This window comes from Labeo rohita, chromosome 15 (genome assembly GCF_022985175.1).
Source record: "Labeo rohita strain BAU-BD-2019 chromosome 15, IGBB_LRoh.1.0, whole genome shotgun sequence".
In the NCBI taxonomy this organism is placed as follows: domain Eukaryota; kingdom Metazoa; phylum Chordata; class Actinopteri; order Cypriniformes; family Cyprinidae; genus Labeo; species Labeo rohita.
This window is the reverse complement of record NC_066883.1, coordinates 21,601,041-21,624,494: the sequence shown is the minus strand read 5'-3', so window position 1 is coordinate 21,624,494 and position 23,454 is coordinate 21,601,041. Positions and strand designations below refer to the sequence as shown.

Genomic DNA, 23,454 nt, shown 5'->3' with positions numbered 1-23,454 from the left:
ACATAGTAAATATGTCACATCTTGAAGTTGCCCCAATAGAGTTGTCTGCAGGTCTGTGTATCCAGCAAAAACCCACCTGCACATACAGCTTTGCCATTGTTCATCAGATGCCTGAAACACACACTTGCGCAGCCAATCCAGCCTGCAACAGGAAATAAATGGAGCTGTATTTGCGCACCTAGGAAAATAAATGTTTACAGAGAGGGCCGACAGATCCAGGAGACAAAACCTTGAAGAACAAAGGCAAGCTTTCACAGAACTGAACACAATGCCATTTATTTTCGTCAGGCACTAACACCGTATTGAAATATCATGTAGAAATGGATTCAGTTCAATAGAAATGCACAGAAAAAATCAACATGGGAAGTAACCTCTAATGGCTCTCCAAAAACATAAAGGCAATTTATTACAATTTGGCACTGCAAGTCGAGGATAACATCATGCCTAATAAAATAATTTCATTTTGGTATCCAAATTCCGCTTCAGCTGTGGGACGTTGAAAAACTGATCCAGGTTTAAAAGGGTGCTCAACGGAAGTATGAATCCAAGACGTCACATGAAAAAATAAAAAATGTTATGTAATATAAAGAAATACCTGAATGTATATAGGCCTACGATCTCCAATGTATTATCACACAGAAATGTCTAGATGGAGTGACCCTGTTGATTTCATCATGATTGAGCGGTACAGATGAATATAAGATCTCACTTTCCAGACGTTTTTTTGGAAGTGAACACCTCCAAGCGCCCTCCTGGAATGGTAAAATTAAAGGTCAACGGAAATTGGCATTAATCCTAGTTAGTTTCCCAATGCAAATTTCCTAAATGGGAGCATAATCTTCCACTTTTTCACATCTATGTGCAATTTTCATATCCGAGGAGTGCAACGAAACAAATCAAAACTCAAAAGAATGAAAAGCAAAGTATAGAAAGTGTGTCTTCGATCAGAAAAAAATATAATTCTCATCTTCTTCTCTATTCGGTAGCATCTAAAACCCTCGTACATGCACATCAAACATTCAGAAACATCCCAAAAACCTTTTTAATAGAATATGACTATTGATAAAAACAGATTGTAGTTGTTTTTGTGTTCAGTCCTCTTAACAGTTACTCCTTCAGGGGCCGGAAAGAGATGGCAACAGCACGAAATTAATACAAAGTATTTTGGCACTCTAAAAAAGGTTGCGCGTGAGTCTGCAGCCGTCTGTGAAAAACGAAACTAAACGGGTGTCGTGAGAAGGAGATAATAGCAATATAGTGGTATCACAACAAAAGAGGAATAATTTAAAAATAAATCAACAGCACAGTAAGACAAATATACTGCATAGTACAAAGCCCCTCTGCTGTGTCCCCCGAAAGCAGAGGGCCGTTAGGACAGTGTACAGAAACCAGATGCAGCTCCTGGGCCGAATCGAGCAGCACGGACAGCTTCTCCTCTAGCTCCTTCTCCGGAGTCTACGTTCCCATAATCTCAGGGTCCATCAAAGCCGTCGTCGAACGTCTATCCGACACAGATCCGAAAGGTTATTCGTGTTCACTGTTGTTGGTGCCCTTCTCCCACTCTATACTCTCCTCGCTGTGGCTGGGCGATGCTCCTGGAGGGCCGGCGGGGCGCACTCGAACGCCCTGGAAGCGCCGGCACTCCGGGCAGATGCGAATGTGACTGCACCCTCGCGCCACTAGGGCGGCCTCCTGCGCCAGTCTGTGGGAGAGGGGTTCGGGCAGGCCGGTGCCCGTGCACAGCTTGCCGTTGCTGAGGCTCGCCGCCGCCGCCCGCGCCCGTCGCTCGTCCAGGGGCAGAGGCTGCGGTCGCAACACGCTGGCTCCGCGCCTGCGCCGTAACTGCAGGCTGTCCTGACACAACACGATGCCCTGCAGCTCTCGTAGCATCTCCTCACACACGGACAGCTGTGAGGCACAGACACGGAGACAGAGGGAGAGAAAGAGAGAGAAAGAGAGGCCAGGGGGTCTCGCTGACACACTGCTCACAGGGGGTGGCAGGCAGCACAGCCAGAGCATTGATCAAAAATAACACTGGGCTATACAGGGGGCGGTGGCTGTTTATCTGACTGATGCACCGCAGAGAAATCAGAGACAATGTCCTGAAGCGCTTTGTGATCGGGAAGTGTGCTCATTACATTCTCGACAAGTTCGCTTCTTTGAATGTATTCTGTTAAATTTGCATGACAATAAATCGTGATAAGTGAGTGGAACTGCTGTGTTTGGGTCATTCTTTAGATGCAGTGCCTTTTGCTTTGAAAAATTGGGCTCAAATTGCTCCCAAGAGGATTTCGATGAGTTTTGATGGTTGTTTACATAAACACATATATTTGAAATCATTTTATGAACAGTGTTTGCACATTTTCCCATGTCCTCTGGCACTATTTGTCATTTTAATTCTGTCATACATAGAATATTATTGCACAGTATTACAAAATTAAAGTTTCGATTAAGTAAATTATCTTTGCTTTGAATTGTTCATATCTCTTAATAGTGTTTTCCCATCCTTAAAGTGGTCACCCAAAAATGAAAATTACCCCATGATTTATTCACTCTCAAACCATCCGGGGTGTATATGACTTTCTTCTTTCAGTCAAATACAATCGGAGTTACTTTAAAAAATGTTCTGGCTCTTTCAAGCTTTATAATGGCAGTGAATGGGTGTTGAGATTTTGAAGCCCACAAATGTGCCTCCACTATCATAAAAAGTACTCCACACAGCTCCAGGGGATTAAAAAAGGCCTTCTGAAGCAATTCAATGCTTTTGCTTAAGAAAAAAAAAACATATTTGAAACTTTATAAACTGTAACAGGAGTTTACAGACAGATTTCTTTGCTGTAAACCAAACTTGGTTCTCACGAGACCTGTTCATCTGCTGGAGTCCTATTTCATCTGCTGGAACGCCACTCTCTCATGAACGTGGAAGCGATTACGGTTTATGATGTTTTAAATATGAATAATTTTCTTACACAAACGCATCACTTCACTTCAGAAAGCCTCTATTAACCCCCCGGCAGGGCTCCAGACTAACATTTGAGTTGTAGAAGTTGTACAGATGGTGGCGCCAGGAGCAAATTTGATAGAGCTGGAGGTTGGTGCGTGGGAGTATTTGCAATATAGATGATTTAATCATAAAAATACTATTGTTTTGCATTCATAAGTGTAGTTACTAATAACATTGCATGTTCATTTCTTATTTATTTTATGTTTATACAGATTTGACAGTAAAGCACTAAGCCTGAGTTGGGAAGGATACAAAATTGACTTTAATAAATAAAAAATAAAATTTTTATGCACTGTAGAAAATGTATAAATTGTACTCTTATTAAATGTAACATTATTCTACTATAGTATTATATGGAACTGCCCTTCAGTGATTATGTGAGATTTAGTCGCAAATTGAAGAAAAGTTAATTTTTTAAGGCACTTTGTGATTTTTCTTACTTCATACAAAAAAAGTGTAAAACTCTGACAAAATCTGATTTCTTGATGATCTGATATTTTATAACAGTGACTTTATAATTTCAAAATATAAATCAATCATTATACTGGTTAAAATGATTATTAGATGTATTTTTGTAATACAAAGTATATATGACCCTGGACCACAAAACCAGTCATGAGTAGCACAGGTATATTTGTAACGATAGCCAAAAATAGTTTGGTTGGGTCAAAATGATCGATTTTTCTTTTATGCCAAAAATCATTAGAATTTTATGTAAAGATCATGTTCCATGAAGATATTTTGTAAATTTCCTACCATAAATATATCAAAACTTAATTTTTGATTAGTGATATGCATTGCTAAGAACTTAATTTGGACAACTTTAAAGGTGATTTTATTAATATTTAAATTTTTTGCACCCTCAGATTCCAGACTTTCAAATAGTTGCATCTCAGCCAAACACTGTCCTATCCAAACCATACATCAATGGAAAGCTTATTTATTCAGCTTTAAGATGATGTACAAATCTCAGTTTAAATAAATTGACCCTTATGACTGGTTTTGTGGTCCAGAGTCACATATTTTGGTCATCTCATTAAAAATAACATTCAAATTCATTTTAGAGCTTTAAAGTACTGGAAATAGTTGTGTGAAATGCTTGAAAGTCATTGAAAAGTGCTTGAATTTCTCTCTCAAAAGGTTGTACAAACCCTGAAATGAATAATGTCATAACATTCGACTATTTATGCCACATCAGTTAGTGTTATCACATCTGTTTTTCTGATGTACGTCAGCGCTGTTTATAACAGAGAATTCTGGGCAGAATTTGAAAGATTCTCACTGGATCTTACCGCAACCTTATCCATTCTGCGGTGAATTCAAATGATTCTCACTGGATCTGGCAGCACTATGCAGTAACAGAGATGCGAAATCAACTTTGGTTCCCGAGTGAAGCTGTTCTGAGAAGTTTGTTTGTGTTGCGTTTCAAGCTAATAAACGGTCCGCGCCCCCCCAGCTCAAACAAGCTCAATTTCGAAATGCCAGCACTTATGAGTTGAACAACTCGCTCACAAAGTTTAGTTGCACTGGCATCAGGTCGCAGTCTGGAGCCTTGATCCCCTGGAGCTGTATAGAGTACTTTTTATGATGGATGCATGCACTGTTTTGGGCTTCAAAATCTCAACAGCCATTCACTGCCATTATAAAGCTTTGAAGAGCCAGGACATTTTTTAATATAACTCAGAATGTATTTGTCTGAAAGAAGAAAGTCATATACACCTAGGATGGCTTGAGGGTGAGTAAATCATGGGGTAATTTCCATTTTTTGGAGAACTATTCCTTTAATTTCCTGAGGTGACATCAATTTTTAAAGATACTACGCATATACACTCAAACTAAACCACTTATTCTACCCTGTTACACAAAATTTCATTAGTTCCCAGCACAATATAACTGAAGATTTATTCTTTGAGGTCACAAAAAAGGACTATTGTCTGTTGTCAATAGAGTAGAATAGACTTGCAGTCTTTATAATGGCGCACACTGTATAAAAGTCCTAGTTCACTTATTTCGCAACTAACAACTTTTAAAACTCTTTTATAGAGTTGGCAGAAAGATGTTTTGTCAGCCGAACAATTGGTATGTTGTTAAACAACAGTACAATCCACTGAACACACTGTACTGCAGTCCCTCACAGCCTTGTTTTCATTCTTGTCAGAATTAAATACAATGCTACCTTGCCTAAGATTCACATCAGATAAACATTGAGTACAATCAATCATTTTTTTGTCATGTCATGAGGTTGAAAAGGCACTGCATACAAACAATGATGTGATTCTAGGAGATGTAATGTGTAGCAGACATTTAATTGGAGGGGCCATCTTGGTGTTGGACCAATGTGATGTAGTATGCATAAAGATACACTAATTAAACAGGACAGAAGGTTGTTACCTAGATGATGAGCCATGCCAGTGCAGTTTAGGGCGCTGAGTATACACTTACATGCAGAAATGCACCTCACACACACATAAACAAACACAGACACACTATTAGCATTACCTAATGCTCACACGCAAAGCTACACTTCCCTTAAGCATAATGCAAAAAATCAGTCTACTTATTAAAAACTGGCTAAACTGCACTGCACTAGTCATTTTGACTTGATGTTGAGACAAACACAAACACCCACATTTCCATATTTAGTTCAGTCTCACTTCAAACACACCCACATATATGTAAACATCATTCTTTTTTTAATATATTTACCCACAATGCTCAGTCTATGAATATGGGCAATCGCGACTAAGTCATGAAGACATTATAAACAAACAGCATGCATTTGCATCTTCCAAAAAAAGGTCACGTCTTGGGGTTCTACTGAAACATGCCGAAGTGTTTATTTAGCAAAAAAAAAAATCACAACGTTTCATTTGAAACAATGCAGTCACACAACCATCAATTTGCTTGAGGGAGGAAAATAAAAGACAAAACAGAAGGAACTTCAAAAGCATAAAATCTAAAAGCATCTGGCACCTTTAGCGTGTGCTGACCTGTGTAGATCAGTTTGAGGTATATTCTCTGGTGTGCTGGTTGTGAGGTGCGGAATGAGGTGTAGGGGGTTCAGGGAGGAAGGCGCGAGGGCGGGGAGAAGGACAGAAAGCAGAGGCAGGTAAAATAGCCCTCTCTCACCTCTGTTCCTGGCGTGTGACGCAGCATCCACACAAACTCCAGCACCGCCATGAAGATGGCCACCAGAAGACCACACACAAGCACCACGAAGATCCCACCGATGTTCTCCATGCCCAAACCTACACACAAACACGTAACTTGATAAACATTTTGTTATAGATTCTGTTTGGACCTGCAGTTGAATGTCATGTGGTCTACCTTTCGCTCGATGGTCCTCCTCTTTCGGACACTTGCCACCATCCCACCATTTCCTCTTCAGGATCTCTAGACGGTTTTCCTCCTGTAGTTTGAGTATGGCCAGGTCAAACTCATCTCTGTAGACCGAGCCTGAAACAAAACATTCATCTTAGTGATGCTGGATGTTATATTTTCTGCTGTGCTGACTCCTGTTGTTTTGATGGTGTACATTTAGCTTATTGTAAACTAAATCCTGCCATTAATCATGCTGATTAAAACATCTGCTGGACATAGCTTGGTTCAAATCAATTCAGTGCAATTTATATTCAGTCAATGGGTTCATTTAACTTCTGTTATCTGATTAAAGCCTGGTGCGCACTGTGCAATTTTTGGCAATGATTTGGCCATCTGAGACAGATTTTGGTGAAAATAAAAGATTTCTATCATTCTAGGAGAAGATTGGTACTATCAGTCTTGCATAGCTTACTGTCACATGCTCACTGATGGTCAATTAGTCAATGCGTCAGACGAAGTTCTGACAGTGTCTGAAATTTTAAGACAGTTGCTTCTACACTGCTTGTCTAATAAACAACCAATAAGAACACAGCAACTGATGATGTGTGTGCAAGAGCATTATATATATTAGTGGTCTAAACACACACACACACACACACACACACATACCATATATATATATTTTTTTTGGACAGTTAGTTTTTGGACAGTAAGATTTTCTGCTCTCCAAGTCTCTTCTGCTCACCAAGCCTGCATTTATTTGATCCAAAATAAAGCAAAAACAGTTATACTATAAAATTTTGCTATTTAAAATAACTGCTTTCTATTTAAATATATTTTAAAATGTAATTTATTCCTGTGATCAAAGCTACATTTTCAGCATCCAGTCTTCAGTGTTATATGATCCTTCAGAAATCATTCTGATATGCTGATTTGCTGTTCAAGAAACATTTTTTTTTATTATTATTACCAATATTTAAAACAGTTGAGTACATTTTTTTCAGGATTCTTTAATGGATAGAAAGATCCAACGATTAGCATTTATCTAAAACAAAACGCTTTTGAAACATTGTACACTATACTATTCAAAAGCTTTGATAGAGTATATATTTTTTTTTCTTTTTTGGGGGAAGAAATTATAGAAATTAACACTTTTATGTAGCAAGGATACTGTAAGTTGGTCAAAACTGATGATAAAGACATTTATAATGTTACAAAAGATTTCTATTTTAGATAAATGCTGTTCTTCTGAACTTTCTATTCATCAAAAAAAAAAAAAAAAAAAGAAAAAAAAAATATACTCAGCTATTTTCAAGATAATAATAATAATAATAATAATAATAATAAATGTTTTTTTGAGCAGTAAATCAAAATATTAGAATGATTTCTGAAGGATGTTGTGACTGGAGTAAAGATGCTAAAAATGCAGCTTTGAAATCACAGGAATAAATTACATTTTACAATAGATTCAAATAGAATCATTATTTTAAATAGTAAACATATTTTAAAATGTTACTGTTTTTGCTGTACTGTATATTAAAGGAGAAGTCCACATGAAGATGTTCATGTCTTCAGTCGTAAAGAAATGTTTTTTGAGGAAAACTTTTCTGCATTTTTCTCCATATAATGGACTGCTATGGTGCCCCGATTTTGAACTTACAAAATGCAGGTTAAATGCGGCTTCAAACGATCCCAAATGCGGTTGTAAACGATCCCAGCCAAGGAAAAGGGTCTTATTTACCGAAACGATTGGTTATTTTCATCAAAAAAAAAACAATTTAAATACTTTTAATCTCAAACACTCATCTTGTCTTGCTCTCCCTGAGCTCTGTGTATTCTGACTCATGACAGTTAGGGTATGTCGAAAAACTCTGATCATATTTTCTCATGAGATGGGAGTTTTTCAACATACCCAAACTGTCACGAACCGGAACAAAAACAGTCCAGGCAGAGTAAGACAAAGACGAGTGTTTGGCATTAATAAGTACATAAATTGTATTCTTTTTATGAAAATAACCGATCGTTTCGCTAGATAAGACCCTTCTTCCTCGGCTGGGATCATTTACAACCGCATTTGGGAAGTTCAAAATCGGGGCACCATATCAGTCCATTATATGGGGAAAAATGCTGAAATGTTTTCCTCAAAAAACATAATTTCTTTACGACTGGAAAGAAAGACATGAACACCTTGGATGACAAGGGGGTGAGTACATTATTTGTAAATTGTTGTTCTGGATGTGGACTTCTCCTTTAAGCTGAACTGCTAAAAATTGATAATAACAAATGGTTCTTGAGAACAAAATCAACATATCAGAATGAGTTATTTTAAAGTGAAATAATATTATACAATATTACTGTTTTCAATGTATTTTTGATCAAATAAAAGCAGACCATAAGAGACTACTTTTAAAAACATTTAAAAGTCTTACTGACCTCAAAGGTTTTAAAGCTAGTGTATATATAAATAATAAAATAATACATAATTTAAATATAATAAAAGTCATTTAGCAGTTCCTTTTTTGGTTTGCACATACCTTAGACATTTCCTTTTTTTCAGGTAAAACAAACACATGCTTGGGTGTGTGTGCCATTTTGCATGTTAATGAGTATGTCAAATTGTGACACCATTGATCTACCAGTCAACGCTGTCAGTCGTTACCAAAGTTGTGTATCGTTCAGTAGCATAAATGGCATTTGACTTTGCACAGTCTGCTTTGGCTTCTATCCAAGATCTCACTGAGATCACATCACACAATCTGACTAGCAACCACCATAAAAAACGAAATTTTGCACAGTGTGTGGAATTCCCTGCTACATTTGTATGCAAACTCTGGATGTGTTGCATTTCAATCAATACAAGTCCTGGTAACTTCACATAAACCTCTATTCACTGTTGTTGTTTCTCTAACAGGAACTCGTTCTCACCCAGAGGCATGCCAATGCCATAGCCCTTGGTGTCCAGCAGGCCTCCGATCTGGGTGAGGTTGCAGTTTCGCTGGCGGTAGTACTCGTTCATGGTGCTCTCCAGCAGGTAAGCGTAATTGGAGTTGAGCACTCGGGCGATGCCCTCCTCCGTGCTCTTCACAAACACGCCGGGCTGCTTGGAGTACATGAAGTTCCACATGCGCTGGTACGTCTGGTAGCGGGAGTTCTAAACAGAAAAAAGGGGATATAAGAATCGTTACGTTTGCTCCTCAACTTTCGTCTTGTGTCCTGACAGCCAATCACTAGAGCTTTGAGGAGGTGAGACTGATTGTGTTAACCAAGGACTTGGTGGTTGATAAGCTGACAGTTTGACATGTTGATGTGACAACTGAATATGTGAAACACTCTGTGCTCGCTGAGGGGCGGGTCGAGAAACATCCCTCCGACGCATCAAAGAGTTTGAATTAGTCTGGGCGGCCCTCTGGAGAGGGCAAGATATGGAAGGGCATTTATATTAAGACAGCAAACAGATAAATCCCGAAGTAAGGAAGAGCGCTAGCGGAATGGTCAATACACCTGCTGACAAGCCATTGATTTGTGGGTGGAGTTCCTTTCAAATTTGTCCTTGGAGAGCTTACCTGGAAGAAGGTCATGGTGGACCCGCCGTGCATGGTGCCGTATTCAATAGCCGTTTGGTCGGCCAGATCGTCCACGGATTCGATGGGCACCTCCATTCTCTGCACAGTGAGAAAGGCCGCCAGGTTGGCTGTGTAGGAAGAGATGATGATCAAGGTGAAGGCCCACCTGGAACGACAAACCAGTTTTAGACGTGAGGAACGCAAAGCTCTGACCCAACATCAAAAGAGCTCGGCGCTACTGTGAGCTCCGCATCCGAATGAGAAGTTGAAAGGCTCTTCTGAATACTGTACGCCCGTTCAGAATACTCAAAAATAGCTCGCTTTTATTCTCCACTGACCTCGGTGTGCTGCAGTCGGCGAGGCCTCGAAAAATGACAGTACAATAACGCGGCAGAAAAACAGAGGCCAAGTGAGAGTAGCACTTTTATCTGCTATATTCAGCGGCTGACAATGAGATCAGGGTGTAGCCGAATGTGATACTCTACTAAAAAGAATATCTTCAACTGGCTGGTTAATGCTGGTTTGAGTGCTAGTCGAGCTAGTCAGCCAGTTTAGGCAGGCAAAATCTAAATGGTTTTCAGTGAGGTCTTGCTAAGTTAACCCAAAAATTAAAGACCTGAAAAACAAAATGAATGCTTAAAGGAGGAAAAGTATGAAAGCCTGTTTCGGCCACTGAATAAAAAAATTAAAAAAGTAATTGCGACTCTTTATCTCACAATTTTTCTCAGAAATACGTAATATAAACTCACAATTCGGACATTTTTCTGACTGATATAAACTCACAATTGTTACATTTTTTCTCTGGATTCAGAGTTTATATCTTGCAATTGTGACTTTTTTTTTTACCAGTTCCTTTCAGAATTGGACTTTATAACGCAATAGCAAGTTTATATCTCACAATTCTGAAGAAAAAAGTCAGAATTGCGAGTTTTTATCTTGCAAATCTGACTTTTTTTAGCTCACAATTGTGAGTTTATATTAAAAAAGTCAGAATTGTGAATTTGTATCATGCAGTTTAGAGAAAAACAGTCAGAACCGCAAGATGTAAACTCACAATTGCGAGAAAAGAAGTCAGAGTTGTAAGATAAAAACTTGCAGTTACCTTTTTATATTTTTTATTTAGTGGTGGGCTTTATTAGTAAATTTAATTATACACAAATGTGTACATTTTTCAATTATTTGTTCACTTTACAAGTACAAAAAAAAAAAAAAAAAAAAAAAAAAATATATATATATATATATATATATATTGGGTAAAATATAACAAATGCATCTAACTAACAAAGCTTATGAATGACATTTTAATTTCCTGGCAATTTTTGCAGATTACTCCACCAGTCAAAAGTTTTTGAACAGTAAGATTTTTAATGTGCTTTAAAGAAGTCTCTTCTGCTCATCAAGCCTGCATTCATTTGATCCAAAGTACAGCAAAAACAGTGAAATTGTGAAATATTTTTACTATTTAAAATAACTGTTTTCTATATAAATATTTTTTTAAAATGTAATTTATTCTGGTGATTTTAAAGATGAATTTTAAGGATAATTACTCTAGCCACATGATGCTTCAGAAATCATTCTAATATTTGCTGCTCAACAAACATTTATTTTTTATTACTATTATGCAGAAAACAGATGAGTGGAATTTTTCCGTTTTTTTTTATTTTTATTTTTATTTTTTTTTAATAGTTCAGAAGAACATTTATCTAAATGTATATATAGAATGATTTCATGTGACACTGGACACTGAAGACTAGAGTAATGATTATGAAAATTTAGCTTTTCAATCAGGAATAAATTACATTTTTAAATCTATTCAAATAGAAAACAGTTATTTTAAATAGTAAAAATATTACACAATATTACTTCTTTTGCTGTTTTTGGATCAAATTAATGCAGGCTTGGTGAGTAGAAGAAAATTCTTTAAAACACATTAAAATCTTACTGTTCAAATACTTTTGAGACTGGTAGTGTATGTACCAGTCAAAACGAGTCAAAAACATATTCATTATGGTTTTTGGGTCATAATAAACATCTATTCAAGTGCGTCCAAAAATGAAAGAGCCTATCAAGAAATCATTTTTTGATAAAGACAGAAAACTATTATAATGAAAATAATTTAGGACAAAATCCAAATACAAAATATACAAAATATGTAAGGGAAATATCAATAAATTCCCTGACATTTTGTGCATTCCTCATAAATCACATCCCGGAGACCAGCATCCAAACACAACATCAATGCACGTCTTTTTGTTTATTGTGCGCTCTTACCATACTCCACTGACACAGCGTGTGGACAGGGCTCTGGGGGCTATGGTGGACCCTTGCTGCATGAAACCACCCACAGGAAACCAGAAACTGTTGCCCAGTGAATACTGGTTAATGAGCAGGCTACAGCGCCCCTTCAGGCAGGGGTGAGGGTTGTACCATTCATAAGGTGTTAGCCTGTGCACCAAGGGGAGTGAGAAAAAAGAAAGGATAAAAAGTAGTAAACATAAATGAGCCAGGAACAATTTTAACAGTTGGCAAAGCATGAAGTCGCCAGTGCTCCCTGTTGGCCACATAACCTGGTTTTTGTTCCCTGAAGGGGCTGTGCAAGCTTTAGCCGTGACTGACAGGACACTAATAAAAATGCACTGCACTGCAGGACGCTGCTGAGTTACTCTTGAAGGTGTGCGACAACCCCACATTACAGCTCTGTTGAAATGCCGAACACAAGCAATGCAGAAAAAAAACAACACAGGTCGTATTTCAATAGCAAATGTGTAAAAATATACACATTATAGAGAGGCATAGAAAGAAAATCACACACATACGCAAAAGCTCCAACTATGAATTTATATAAAATGTCTTGACAGGTAATGTTCAGCGAATAAAAACACACAACACCCCCGTTGTCCTGCAGAATGCAGGAAAATCAGCAGGCTACTGTGAAAGAGTATAAAACATGACATTTCTTTTGTGATCCAATGCAAAGCTGAAATAAAAAGTGAGTTTAAAATGAAATGTCTACAAATGCACTCATGCAGGTCCGAGAACAGCATTTTGACAAACCAATCAGATTTCAGGATTAGGTTTAAGGTCAAGACTGCTTCACAGGACCAACAAAGGATGCTGACCAACAACGTTTCTATGAACTAAAAATCCTAACCTTTAAACCTCCCCGTAAAATCAGAGATTAACACAGTAGGAATGTTCCAGAATTCCCATCAACTAATCTTTTCCCTCCGGTTTTAGTAAAGGGTCTGGTGGAAACTTTGTTTATCACAGGTGAGCATAGATCATTGAATCTGATTAGACCGTTAGCATCTCGCTCAAAAATGACCATATATAATGATGATATTTATCCTATTTAAAACTTGACTCTTCTGTAGTTACATCGTGTACTAATACTGACGAAAAATGAAAAGTTGCAATTTTCTATACTCTCATTCCGGCATAATAATCAAGGAACTTTGCTGCTGTAATGATATTACACTAAGTTTGTGTAGATGCAGAGTTGTAGCCGGCAGAGTTGACTGCTGCACCCATGGTACGGCAGCAAAGTTCCTTGATTATTATGCCAAAATGAGAGTATAGTTCCTAGCCATATCGACCTAGAATATCGCAACTTTTCATTTTTCATCCGTCTTTGTACACGATGTAACTACAGAAGAGTCAAGTTTTAAATAGGAAAAATATTGAAACTCTTTGGTCATTTTTGAGCAAGATGCTAACAGTCTAATTGGATTCAATGATCTATGCTAAAAGTGCTACCGCCAGACCCGGAGATCGGCTGAATGGATTCGAAAACAGTAAAACTCATCTGTTTAACTCTAGGGGAGTTGGAAAATGAGCCTATTTTCAAAAAAAGTGGAGTGTTCCTTTAATGAAACACTTAAGTAAAACTTAAAACACAGCTTGTTTCCACACTGAAAGTGAATGGTGACCAGAGCAGTCAAACAACATTTTTGGTGAATAATGAGTTAAATTTTAGTCTGCTCCTGTCATAAAGCTACCATATGACTTAAGAAGATTCAGAAAGTAGTGCAAGATTCATATGTACGACTTTTATGTTGCATTTATGGAACTTTCTTTTGTCATTTTTTGAGCTTGACAGGCCTAGTCCCCATCCACTTTCACACTTACAGAAATAAAGGTACAAAAACTATCAATGGGGCGGAACCTTTTAGGTTCTAATATGTACATTTTAAGTACCAATATGTACCTTTAACGTACCAAAATAGACTCTTTAGGTGCAAATATGTACCTTTTGAAAAGGTAGGGTAGACCGGGTACAGTTGGTACAGGGGTACATTTGAAACACCTTAAATAACTTGTGTGCACAACAGTCTGATCTATGATTTTTGCTTCGCACATGCGTATTAGCACCCTCTTCGATCGTGGGGAATTTGAAGTACATGTGCTTCTCCAGTCCGAAAATATCGGGTGTCTCAACTGTATGCAGTGGGTAGTGTTCCAACTGCTTCAAGCTTTATGTGTTTATGAGCTAATTGTGGCAAATATGACCTACTTATGGATGTTAATAATTATTATTTTAGTAGACAAGTAAAGGAAATGTCATATGAAAAATCACTTCTTTTCAGTCCCTAGTTTTGCTGTGGTAACAGAAAAAGTGTACCAACTGTACCCGGTCTACCTTACCATCCCAGTGACAGCTTTTGTATCTTTATTTCTGAGAGTACACTGTATGGAAACCAGCAGGAAAAAAAGTTCTTTGAAATGTTTTCCACTAAAAATTAAATTTATGCAGGTTTAGAATGGCATGAGGAATTAATGATTTTTTTCCTCCAAATTTTAAATGTGCTACTTGCTACTTATTTCCATGCAATGAAAGTGAAAGGTGACAAGAGCAGTAAAAGTATGATTTATTTTGTAAATAATGAATTAAATTCTAGCCTGTTCCTAAAATAAAACTATTGTATGGCTTAAGAAAAATTGGAATATAATTCAAGATTCATATGTACAAATTTTATTGCATTTATACATGTTTTTTTTTTTTTTTTAATTTTTTAACTTGACAGGCCTAGTCCCCATTTACTTTCACTGTATGGAAAACAGCAAGAAAAAAGTTCTTCAAAATGTGTCCCCTTAAAAATAAAGTTATAAAGGTTTGGAATGACATGAGGAATAAATTTTGGATGCGCTACACGTATGATTTTCTTTCTTAGTTTAGCTGAGGGTCCAAGCTACTTATTTCCATACAATGAAACTAAATAGTGACCAGAGCAGTACAGTAAGATTTTTAGTGAATATTAAGTCTATTCTAGTCTATTCCTAAAATAAAACTACTATGTAACTTCAGAAGACTTGGAATACAGTGCAAGATTCATATGCACAACTTTTATGAAACTTTTTTGGTCAATTTTTGAGAATTTTCGACAGGCCTAGTGCCTATCAACTTGCACTGTATGGAAAACAGCAGAAATAAGGTTCTTTAAAATGTTTTTAACCAAAAAATAAAGTTATACAGGTTTGGAATGACATGAGGATTTTTTTTTTTTTTTCAAATTTTAATGCACTACAGGTAAGATTTTCTTTCTTTGATGAAACACTAAAGAAGAAGTTTAGCAGAATATCCAAGCTACTCATTTCCATACAGTGAAAGTGAATGGTCTAGTCTGTTTCTAAAAATAAAACTACTCTATGACTTAAGAAGACTTGAGAATATATTTTTGAGCTTGACAGGCCTAGTCCCCATCCACTGGCACTGTACGGAAAACAGCAGAAAATAAAGTGTTTTTTTCCCTCTAAAAAAGAATATATACAGGTTTGGAATAACATTAAGAATTTATTTATTTATTAAATTTTAGATTTACATGTAAGATTTCCTTTCTTTCATGAAACACTAAACAAGAAGTTTAGTTGAGTGTCCAAGCTACTCATTTCCATACAATGAAAGTGAATAGTGAACAGGGCAGTAAAGTAAGATTTTTAGTGAATAATGAATTAAATTCTAGTCTGTTCCTGAAATAAAATTACTTAACAAGGCTTGGAATATAGTGCAAGATTAATATGTACAACATTTGTTGTGCATTTATGGAGCTTTTCGTTTTTTAAATCCATTTTGGAACTTTCCACTTTCATTGTATGGAAGACAGCAGAGTAAAAGTTCTTTAAAATGTTACTTCAAAAAGTCATAAAGTTTTGACAAAGTCATTTTTAGCAACGCTAGCTCTTTAAGCATAGTGTCAGTGCTAATAAGATCCTGCAGGTGTCAGTGTGGAGCTGAATATTTACCTTGCCACCAAAAAGAGCACACAGCTGACAGCCAGGTACGCCAGCAACATGAAAAGCCAAACCCCAGGAGAGAACGGATCCAAAAAGGAGAAATACCCCGGTCTTCTTCCCTATAAAAACACACAGGCAACATTAAAACAGTGAAACAAGCGTCCCCAAAATCCTATAAGCCTATATCATTCAATTCCAGTAAGTAAACATTCAGGTTAAAGACGTTTCAGGGCTTTTACGGTTGATTGGCTTGATCCAAACAAAGTGCTTGATTTTCTGTCTCCTAACCATTTTGGCAGACTCTGAAGATCCAATAAGCGCTGGAACAGAACTCAGGAGCCGATTCTGTACACAATAGTCAAATCCAATTATCTCTCCTGGAGGTACTTTGACAATCAGTGGTCAGCAGCAACTTAACAGTCTCTTATCAGCGAGAAACTAAGTGTGAAAGCACCATGGCTAATCTATCCACACGCCACAGGTGTCTTACAGATGGCGGATTTAAATAGTCCCAGAGATGGATACACTCGCAAACAAATCATTCAGGCTGTTTTTTTCTCCAGAGACTACAAAAAACAGGTTTACTATAGTGGGGAAACGAGTAATTATTCCACTATCTATCCCGCACCAGGCTGGAAATTCATTAATGCGTCTGCAATCATCTCCATATTAGTGTAATTGAATGGCATTGCTGTTGAGCTGGACACTAAAAGCTGTAATTATAGCAATAAATAGAGGCAAGCCTGTCTATGGTAGATACACAAGAAACTGATGGGCTCTCAATGAGAGAAAAAAAGAGTCGGTTCAGGTGTGTCAGGTGTGGTTTTATTCGTAGGCAGGTTACGCTTTCTTACAGAGCCTGTCGTCGAGGGATGGGAAAATTGGGCCGTGCCTGGAGCTTGTATTTGCCAGACCGTGCTCGTGTGAGATTTGAGGAGATAATTGTATCGTGACTTACAGCGAGAGGGACTTGCGGATGGAGCTCACAGGGGGGTACGCTAACTGTGGTGTTGGGTTTCTGCAATCTGCTTCCAGCTGAAGCAGAAGCTTGTTTACAGCCGCTTTCTAAATTCAATTTTAAGGTTTAAACAAAAGCACAATCAACATTGTGCAATGCAGAAACCTGGTGGAAAACAAACAAGTTAGATAATGCATTACTGGTGCACGTCTGTTTCAGAGGTGAGCTACACGCGGTTTAACAGCCTTTCGAACATGTAACACCCTCAAGAGTGAATCTTCCCTTGATCATTTAACAAATGAGCACAGATAGATCCTCCCCCAGTTTGCCTGAACAGCAGTGCAGTAGGGCAGTTCTTGTTCGGCTCCAGCGGGTCCCGATAGGCTCTGATGTGTCTCTGTGGTGTTATGTAATTTCTCGTTTGGGGCTTAGTGGATTTGAGGTAAGAAATAAAGTTTCTCCCGGTGATATACTAAAAATTTAGCCTTTGAGAAGCGCCGCTGCTTCGGCTGTTGGAATAAAACCATGCGCAAGCAGCGACAGCTGCAGAAGGCTGCAGTCATACCAGATTCTCACACCAGGGTTCCCTGCATCTGGATAACCAGGTCCTCATTAACATTTGCACTGCACAACATATTAAATTACAGAGCAAACTGCAGAGCTGTCATTACATGTGTGGTCTTACCGTGATTTTTTTTCTTTTTTTTTTTTAATTTAGTATTTGTTGGCTTCAGTTTTTTCTTGTAATAATGTGCAGTGTGGAGAGTTGTTATTTATTTTTTATCAACTTTTTAAAGCTGTCAGTTTATTAAAACAATTAATCATGCCTTGTGGCGTTAACGTGATTGATCTGGAGTTTGTATTTGCTAATTTTTTTTTTACCTTTTCCAAATGTAGGGTATTCACTTCCTGAATATTGAATACAACCACTGGCTTTCTCATCACTCATCTGTGATGTTTCATACTTGTTAAGCTTTAATGATAATTAAATTTTACCATTCAGTGACTGCAAACTGATTCTACTTTTGTTTAACATCTCATACAGGTTTGATTTATAAATAACTTTGCCATTTCTTGATTTTGAAAGAATGAAAAAAAAAACCCACTATCTAAGAAAGTTATTATTTTTATACTTTTCAGCAAAGATGTATTTGTGTTAATCAAACATGACCGTAAAGACTGTAACAAACATTTCTATTTTGAAAAAAAACAAAAACTGTTCTTTTGAAATTTATGCTGTTTCATCAAGGAATCTTGAAAAAAAAAATATCATGGTTTTCAAAATAATATTAAGCTGTATAAGTGTTTTTAACATTTATAATTAAATAAGAATAATAATGGAGCAACAAATCAGCGGATTAGAATGATTTCTGAAGCATCGTGTGACACTGAAGACTGAAGTAATGATGCTGTAAATTCAGATTTGCTGTAAGAAGGAATAATAATAAAATAATAAATTACATTTTAAAATATATTCAAATAAAAAGTTATGTAAAATACAGAGTTCAAAAGTTTACATACACCTTGCAGAATTATTTTACCAAAATAAGAGGGATCGTACAAAATTCATGTTATGTTTTATTTAGTACTGACCTGAATAAGATATTTCTCTTAAAAGTGTAAGTCCACAAGAGAAAACAACAGTTAAATTTTTTAAAATGACCCCGTTCAAAATTTTAAATACGCTTGATTCTTAATACTGTGTTGTCACCTGAATGATCCGCAGGTGTGTTTGTCCTGAACAGTTAAACTGCCAGCTGTTCTTCAGAAAAATCCTTTAGGTCCCACAAATTCTTTGGTTTTTCAGCATTTTTGTGTATTTGAACCCTTTCCAAAATGACTGTATGATTTTGAGATCCATGTTTTCACACTGAGGACAACTGAGGGACTCATATGCAACTATTACAGAAGGTTCAAATGCTCACTGATGCTCCAAAAGAAAAACGATGCATTAAAAGCCGGGGGTGAAAACTTTTGAACAGAATGGAGATGTATACATTTTTCTTATTTTGGCTAAATATCGTATTTCTTTTCATTTAGTACTGGCTTTCAGAAGCTACAGAATATACTTACATGTTTCCCAGAAGACAAAATAAGTTAAATTTACCCTGAACTTCAAAAAGTTTTTAATCCACAGCTCTTAATGCATTGTTTTTCCTTCTGAAGCATCTGTGAGCATTTGAACCTTCTGTAATAGTTGCATATGAGTCCCTCAGTGTGAAAAGATGGATCTCAAAATTATACAGTAATTGTTGGAAAGGGTTCAAATACACAAAAATGCTGTAAAATCAAAGAATTTGTGGGACCTGAAGGATTTTTCTGAAGAACAGCAGGCAGTTTAACTTCAGGACAAACAAGGGACTCATGAACAACTGTCACTAGACAAAAAAACACAGCTGTGGATCATTCAGGTAACAACATAGTATTAAAAATCAAGCATGGAACAAAAAAAAAAAATTATTTTTATAAATTGAACTATTATTTTGTCTTGTGAATTATATGTAAACGTCTTTTATGTGTATTCAGGTCAGTACTAAATAAAAAAATAACATGCATTTTGTATGATCCCTCTTATTTTGGCTAAATAATTTACATTTTGCAGATTCTGCAAGGTGTACGTAAACTTTTGACCTCAACTGTAAATTCAGCTGTGGTTAGCATAAGAGAACTTCTTTCCAAAACATTAAAAAACTTACAGAGCCCAAACTTTAAAACACTAGCGCAAACTTCTAGATCGATTTCTAGACCTTGACCACATTTACGACAAGATGTTATTGCTTCCACTGAAGCATAAAATGCTCAATCATTTTCAAATCATGCTGAGAACTTGATCATCAGCCCATGTCAGCTAAAGTACATGTTGTCATTAAAGCCAATACCACATACTAAGCAAAATAAATGTCTAAGAAACATTGACGCAAAACAATATGGAAGCTTATTTCTATATTTCTGCCTCAAAAATAAAGTAGGTCACTATGAGATAAAATTTAAAACTAGTGAGATCTACAGTCACAATAAGAGAAATAAAATTGCAGATGTAAGATATAAAATTAAATGGTGAGATATATAAAGCCAAATTGTGAGATATAAAGTCACAGTGGGATATAAAGTCACAACTGTGAGATATAAAATCAAACTGTGTGATATAAAGTCACATTATGAAATACGTGGTACTAATTACAAGAAGAAAAACTGCAAATAAGTCAAAAGTTATATTATAAGCTCGTAATTATGAAAAAGAAAAAAATAGTAATTTATATTCTTTACTCTAAGACAAAAACGGGCTTCCATAAAATAGTGATTAAACATGCATTTAATAAAAACACATCATCAAGGGTTATACATAAGGTCTTTCTTTTCTCTCCCACACATTTAAGCGTGTGTTTATCGTTTCACTCAGAGATCACTGGTCATAAACACTTTACTAGTCTCCTCTGTGATTCAGACTGATCTGTAGTGAAGCGTCTGTTACAGACCTCCCTATGAGGAGAAACAGTGATATACTGTCAGCGCATGTTTACCAGCCACTGTCAGATCGGCTTGGGCTGAAAAGATTTGAAAACTTAATGTTCCATTGAATTCTGCTGAAAACGTTGTACGCTCTAACATTCACAATATTTCGTCTCCTGTCACTAAAAATGCCCAGATTTAAAATCTGTCCTTAAGCGGAACTATGCGACCATGACAGACTGTAAACACACAGAGGTGAGGTGCGTTATTTCAAATCTGAAGTGCGTCATGAAACCAAGCACACAGCAGTCATGAGTCAAGAGGACTTGATGCCATAGAGGCACAGAGGTACCTTTTGCAGCCACTCACACCTTCAAAAGTGTGAGGCCAGTGGGAACATGGTCTTGTCACAGCTGGAATGCTTCAGAGAAAAAAAGCACCCTGACTTCATGTACCGAAGGGCAGTTGCTCTTTTTCTTTCTCTGTACACTCTCGTAATGCACACAAACTCTGTTGCTGCTCCTTTGGGGCTGTGTATGATCTTGCCAGTGCTCCCTGTACGATCTAATTAACTTGTTGTACTAATTAGCTATTTCATTCTCAACCACACCTAGCCTGTCATCTTCCTCCCCACGTGTGCCGCACAAGACGAAGAGAGACTAATTTTCATGCATTCTTGTATTTATTCAAACTCTCCAGCCAACACTCACTTAGACATACCCAAATAAAATGGTACGTTTCGTACAATCACGTCTACCGGTGCGGCCAATTACACGCTGCGATGGAGATACCACTGTACTCGCAAACATGTAATTAAAACAGGGCCGAAGGCCACATTTTATTCCATTTGCCATTGTTATTGATCAAGCGAAGGATTTCATTTAAAGTTTGAAATAAGCTATGGGGGTCCTTGTAGAAATCAAAGCCTGCTGGATCAATAGTAAGTGGATTAAACCTAAACAAGTGCACGCACAAGAATCCAAATATCCAGAGCACCATGGCTGTGGGGTATAGATGAGCAACAAGAGATTATTCTGAGCAGGAGCAACAGAACTGAAGGCTGACCCCCATCTTTAGCACGCTCATATTATGAGCCATTCTACACAATTGGGGCAAACTGCTGTCCCCCAACCAAAAAGCACATTTAAAAAGCATTTAAGTATTCAAATCTTAGATGTTTACTAAGATCATTTTAACCCACAATAATATTTAAAGTATCAGTAAGCTTAATATATTTGAAATCATCATTTAGTGAGTACTTTCAACTGGGAGGTGGCTGTCCCGAATCCTAACTCATAAATTATGAAAATGATATTAAAATATATGCCATTTATTCCATTGTTGTTTTTAAAAATATCTTTTTGATCTTTTAGAAAAAGTGCAGTTCAAAAAAACATTCTTTGTATATTATGAACAGTGTTGGGAATGTTACTTTAAAAAAGTAACTAGTTACAGTTACTTCTCACAAATAGTAACTGAGTTACATCATTATAAAAGTAACTAATTACCAGGGAAAGTAACTACTGTTTTGCTTTTAAAAATTTTTTTTAAATGTATCAAACAACTTAGATGCCCCTCAGGCATTCTAATATTACATTATGATAATTTAGAATAAACTTTAGCAGTTAGAACCTTAGTAATTAGAATAACCATATATGAATGCATATTTGTCATGTTGACTGAACTTAGGACTGATGGTGGTGCTTAAGATATTGTTTGTATTTAGTGTTTCTATAAAAAAGGAAAAAAACTTAACAATAATGCTGATAAGATAACAAAACTACTATGAATTCTACTGTTAATAACAATATTAAACGCACTAAGTATTAATAAGCTGCTGGGTTCATGAATATTAATCACGTTGTTTGCGTTCGCTCAAACTGATTTGCTGAAATCAGAACAGGGACGATCATAGATGAGCGCCAGCCAATGAGATTGCCGTTTGCTTAGATTAGTTCTGCCTACTAGCGGAGAAACGGGCAGTTCTTAAAAGCTGAAGAACTCCAAAGGAACTCAGTTATTTTGAAAGGAAAATAAAACAAAGAATAATGTTTACATGAAGCGTGTCAATTCTGCATGGTATATAAGACGTTCTCGCTCTGTATCTTTCTTTGTGCGTGTGAGACAAAGTGATGGCTAGTCGTGTGCCTTCATACTAGAGTTTACGGTTTGTCAAATACAGGTATGCTGTGCATCCATTCAGATGAACTGAAAAATAAATTTATAATAATATTTTAATAAATTATAGTAACGCCACATTTTTATTGTCAGTAATGGTAACGGCGTTGTAATGGGGGAAACTGTAATTCATTTGATTACTCGTTACTGAAAAAAATAACACTGTTAGTAATGTCGTTTATTTATAACACTGTTATTACCATTACTGATTCTGAAACTTTATGTTAAAAAATGTATTCTGCATTTCATGTCACTACCAAGTCCTTTGACGGAAACTGATTTTAACTACACCCCTACATTTACAATCATATATTTGTATGTCACTCTCTCTCATAGCTACATGGTGAGTATATAAGCCCCATCATTTTGAGGTAAATTTGTTAAAAAGTATGAAAATTCTGTGTGTAAATTTAAAGAATGTCACTACTGAACATCATTTGTCTATAATTAAACACACTTTTACTTTTTTGATAGTTATTCCATAACATTTTATTTTATACCTGTACAAATGTTCAGAAGTGTGCTAGCTAACCATGTGCCGATTATCATCTTTAAACTAGATTCAAAAGTATTTAAAATTGTCACTACTGAAACAGTCATGACTGAAACATCTGTTGAAGTTTCGGTGGTGACACCTTCGGGTTTTTTTTTTGGGTGTTATCCCATAAAATGATCACTACCATAACTAAACATGTCATCATTGACAAAAGGAAACACATAATCCTTTTTTGGAGGGAAATAAACAACAT

General features: G+C 36.6%; 1 protein-coding gene across 1 annotated transcript in view; it reads right to left on the bottom strand.

Annotated features, from left to right (window-relative positions):
• Positions 1-259: 259 nt before the first annotated feature.
• The window catches only part of grik4 (glutamate receptor, ionotropic, kainate 4), a 455,824-nt gene continuing 432,629 nt past the window's right edge, over positions 260-23,454 (bottom strand). Inside the window, exons 15-21 of the mRNA XM_051129192.1 lie at positions 16,129-16,238; positions 12,160-12,333; positions 9,889-10,054; positions 9,251-9,476; positions 6,332-6,460; positions 6,134-6,252; positions 260-1,908 (exon numbers count right to left, since the gene is read on the bottom strand). Coding sequence (XP_050985149.1) covers positions 1,525-1,908; positions 6,134-6,252; positions 6,332-6,460; positions 9,251-9,476; positions 9,889-10,054; positions 12,160-12,333; positions 16,129-16,238 — 1,308 coding nt within the window. The 3' untranslated portion in view covers positions 260-1,524. The remainder of the gene's footprint in view (positions 1,909-6,133; positions 6,253-6,331; positions 6,461-9,250; positions 9,477-9,888; positions 10,055-12,159; positions 12,334-16,128; positions 16,239-23,454) is intronic.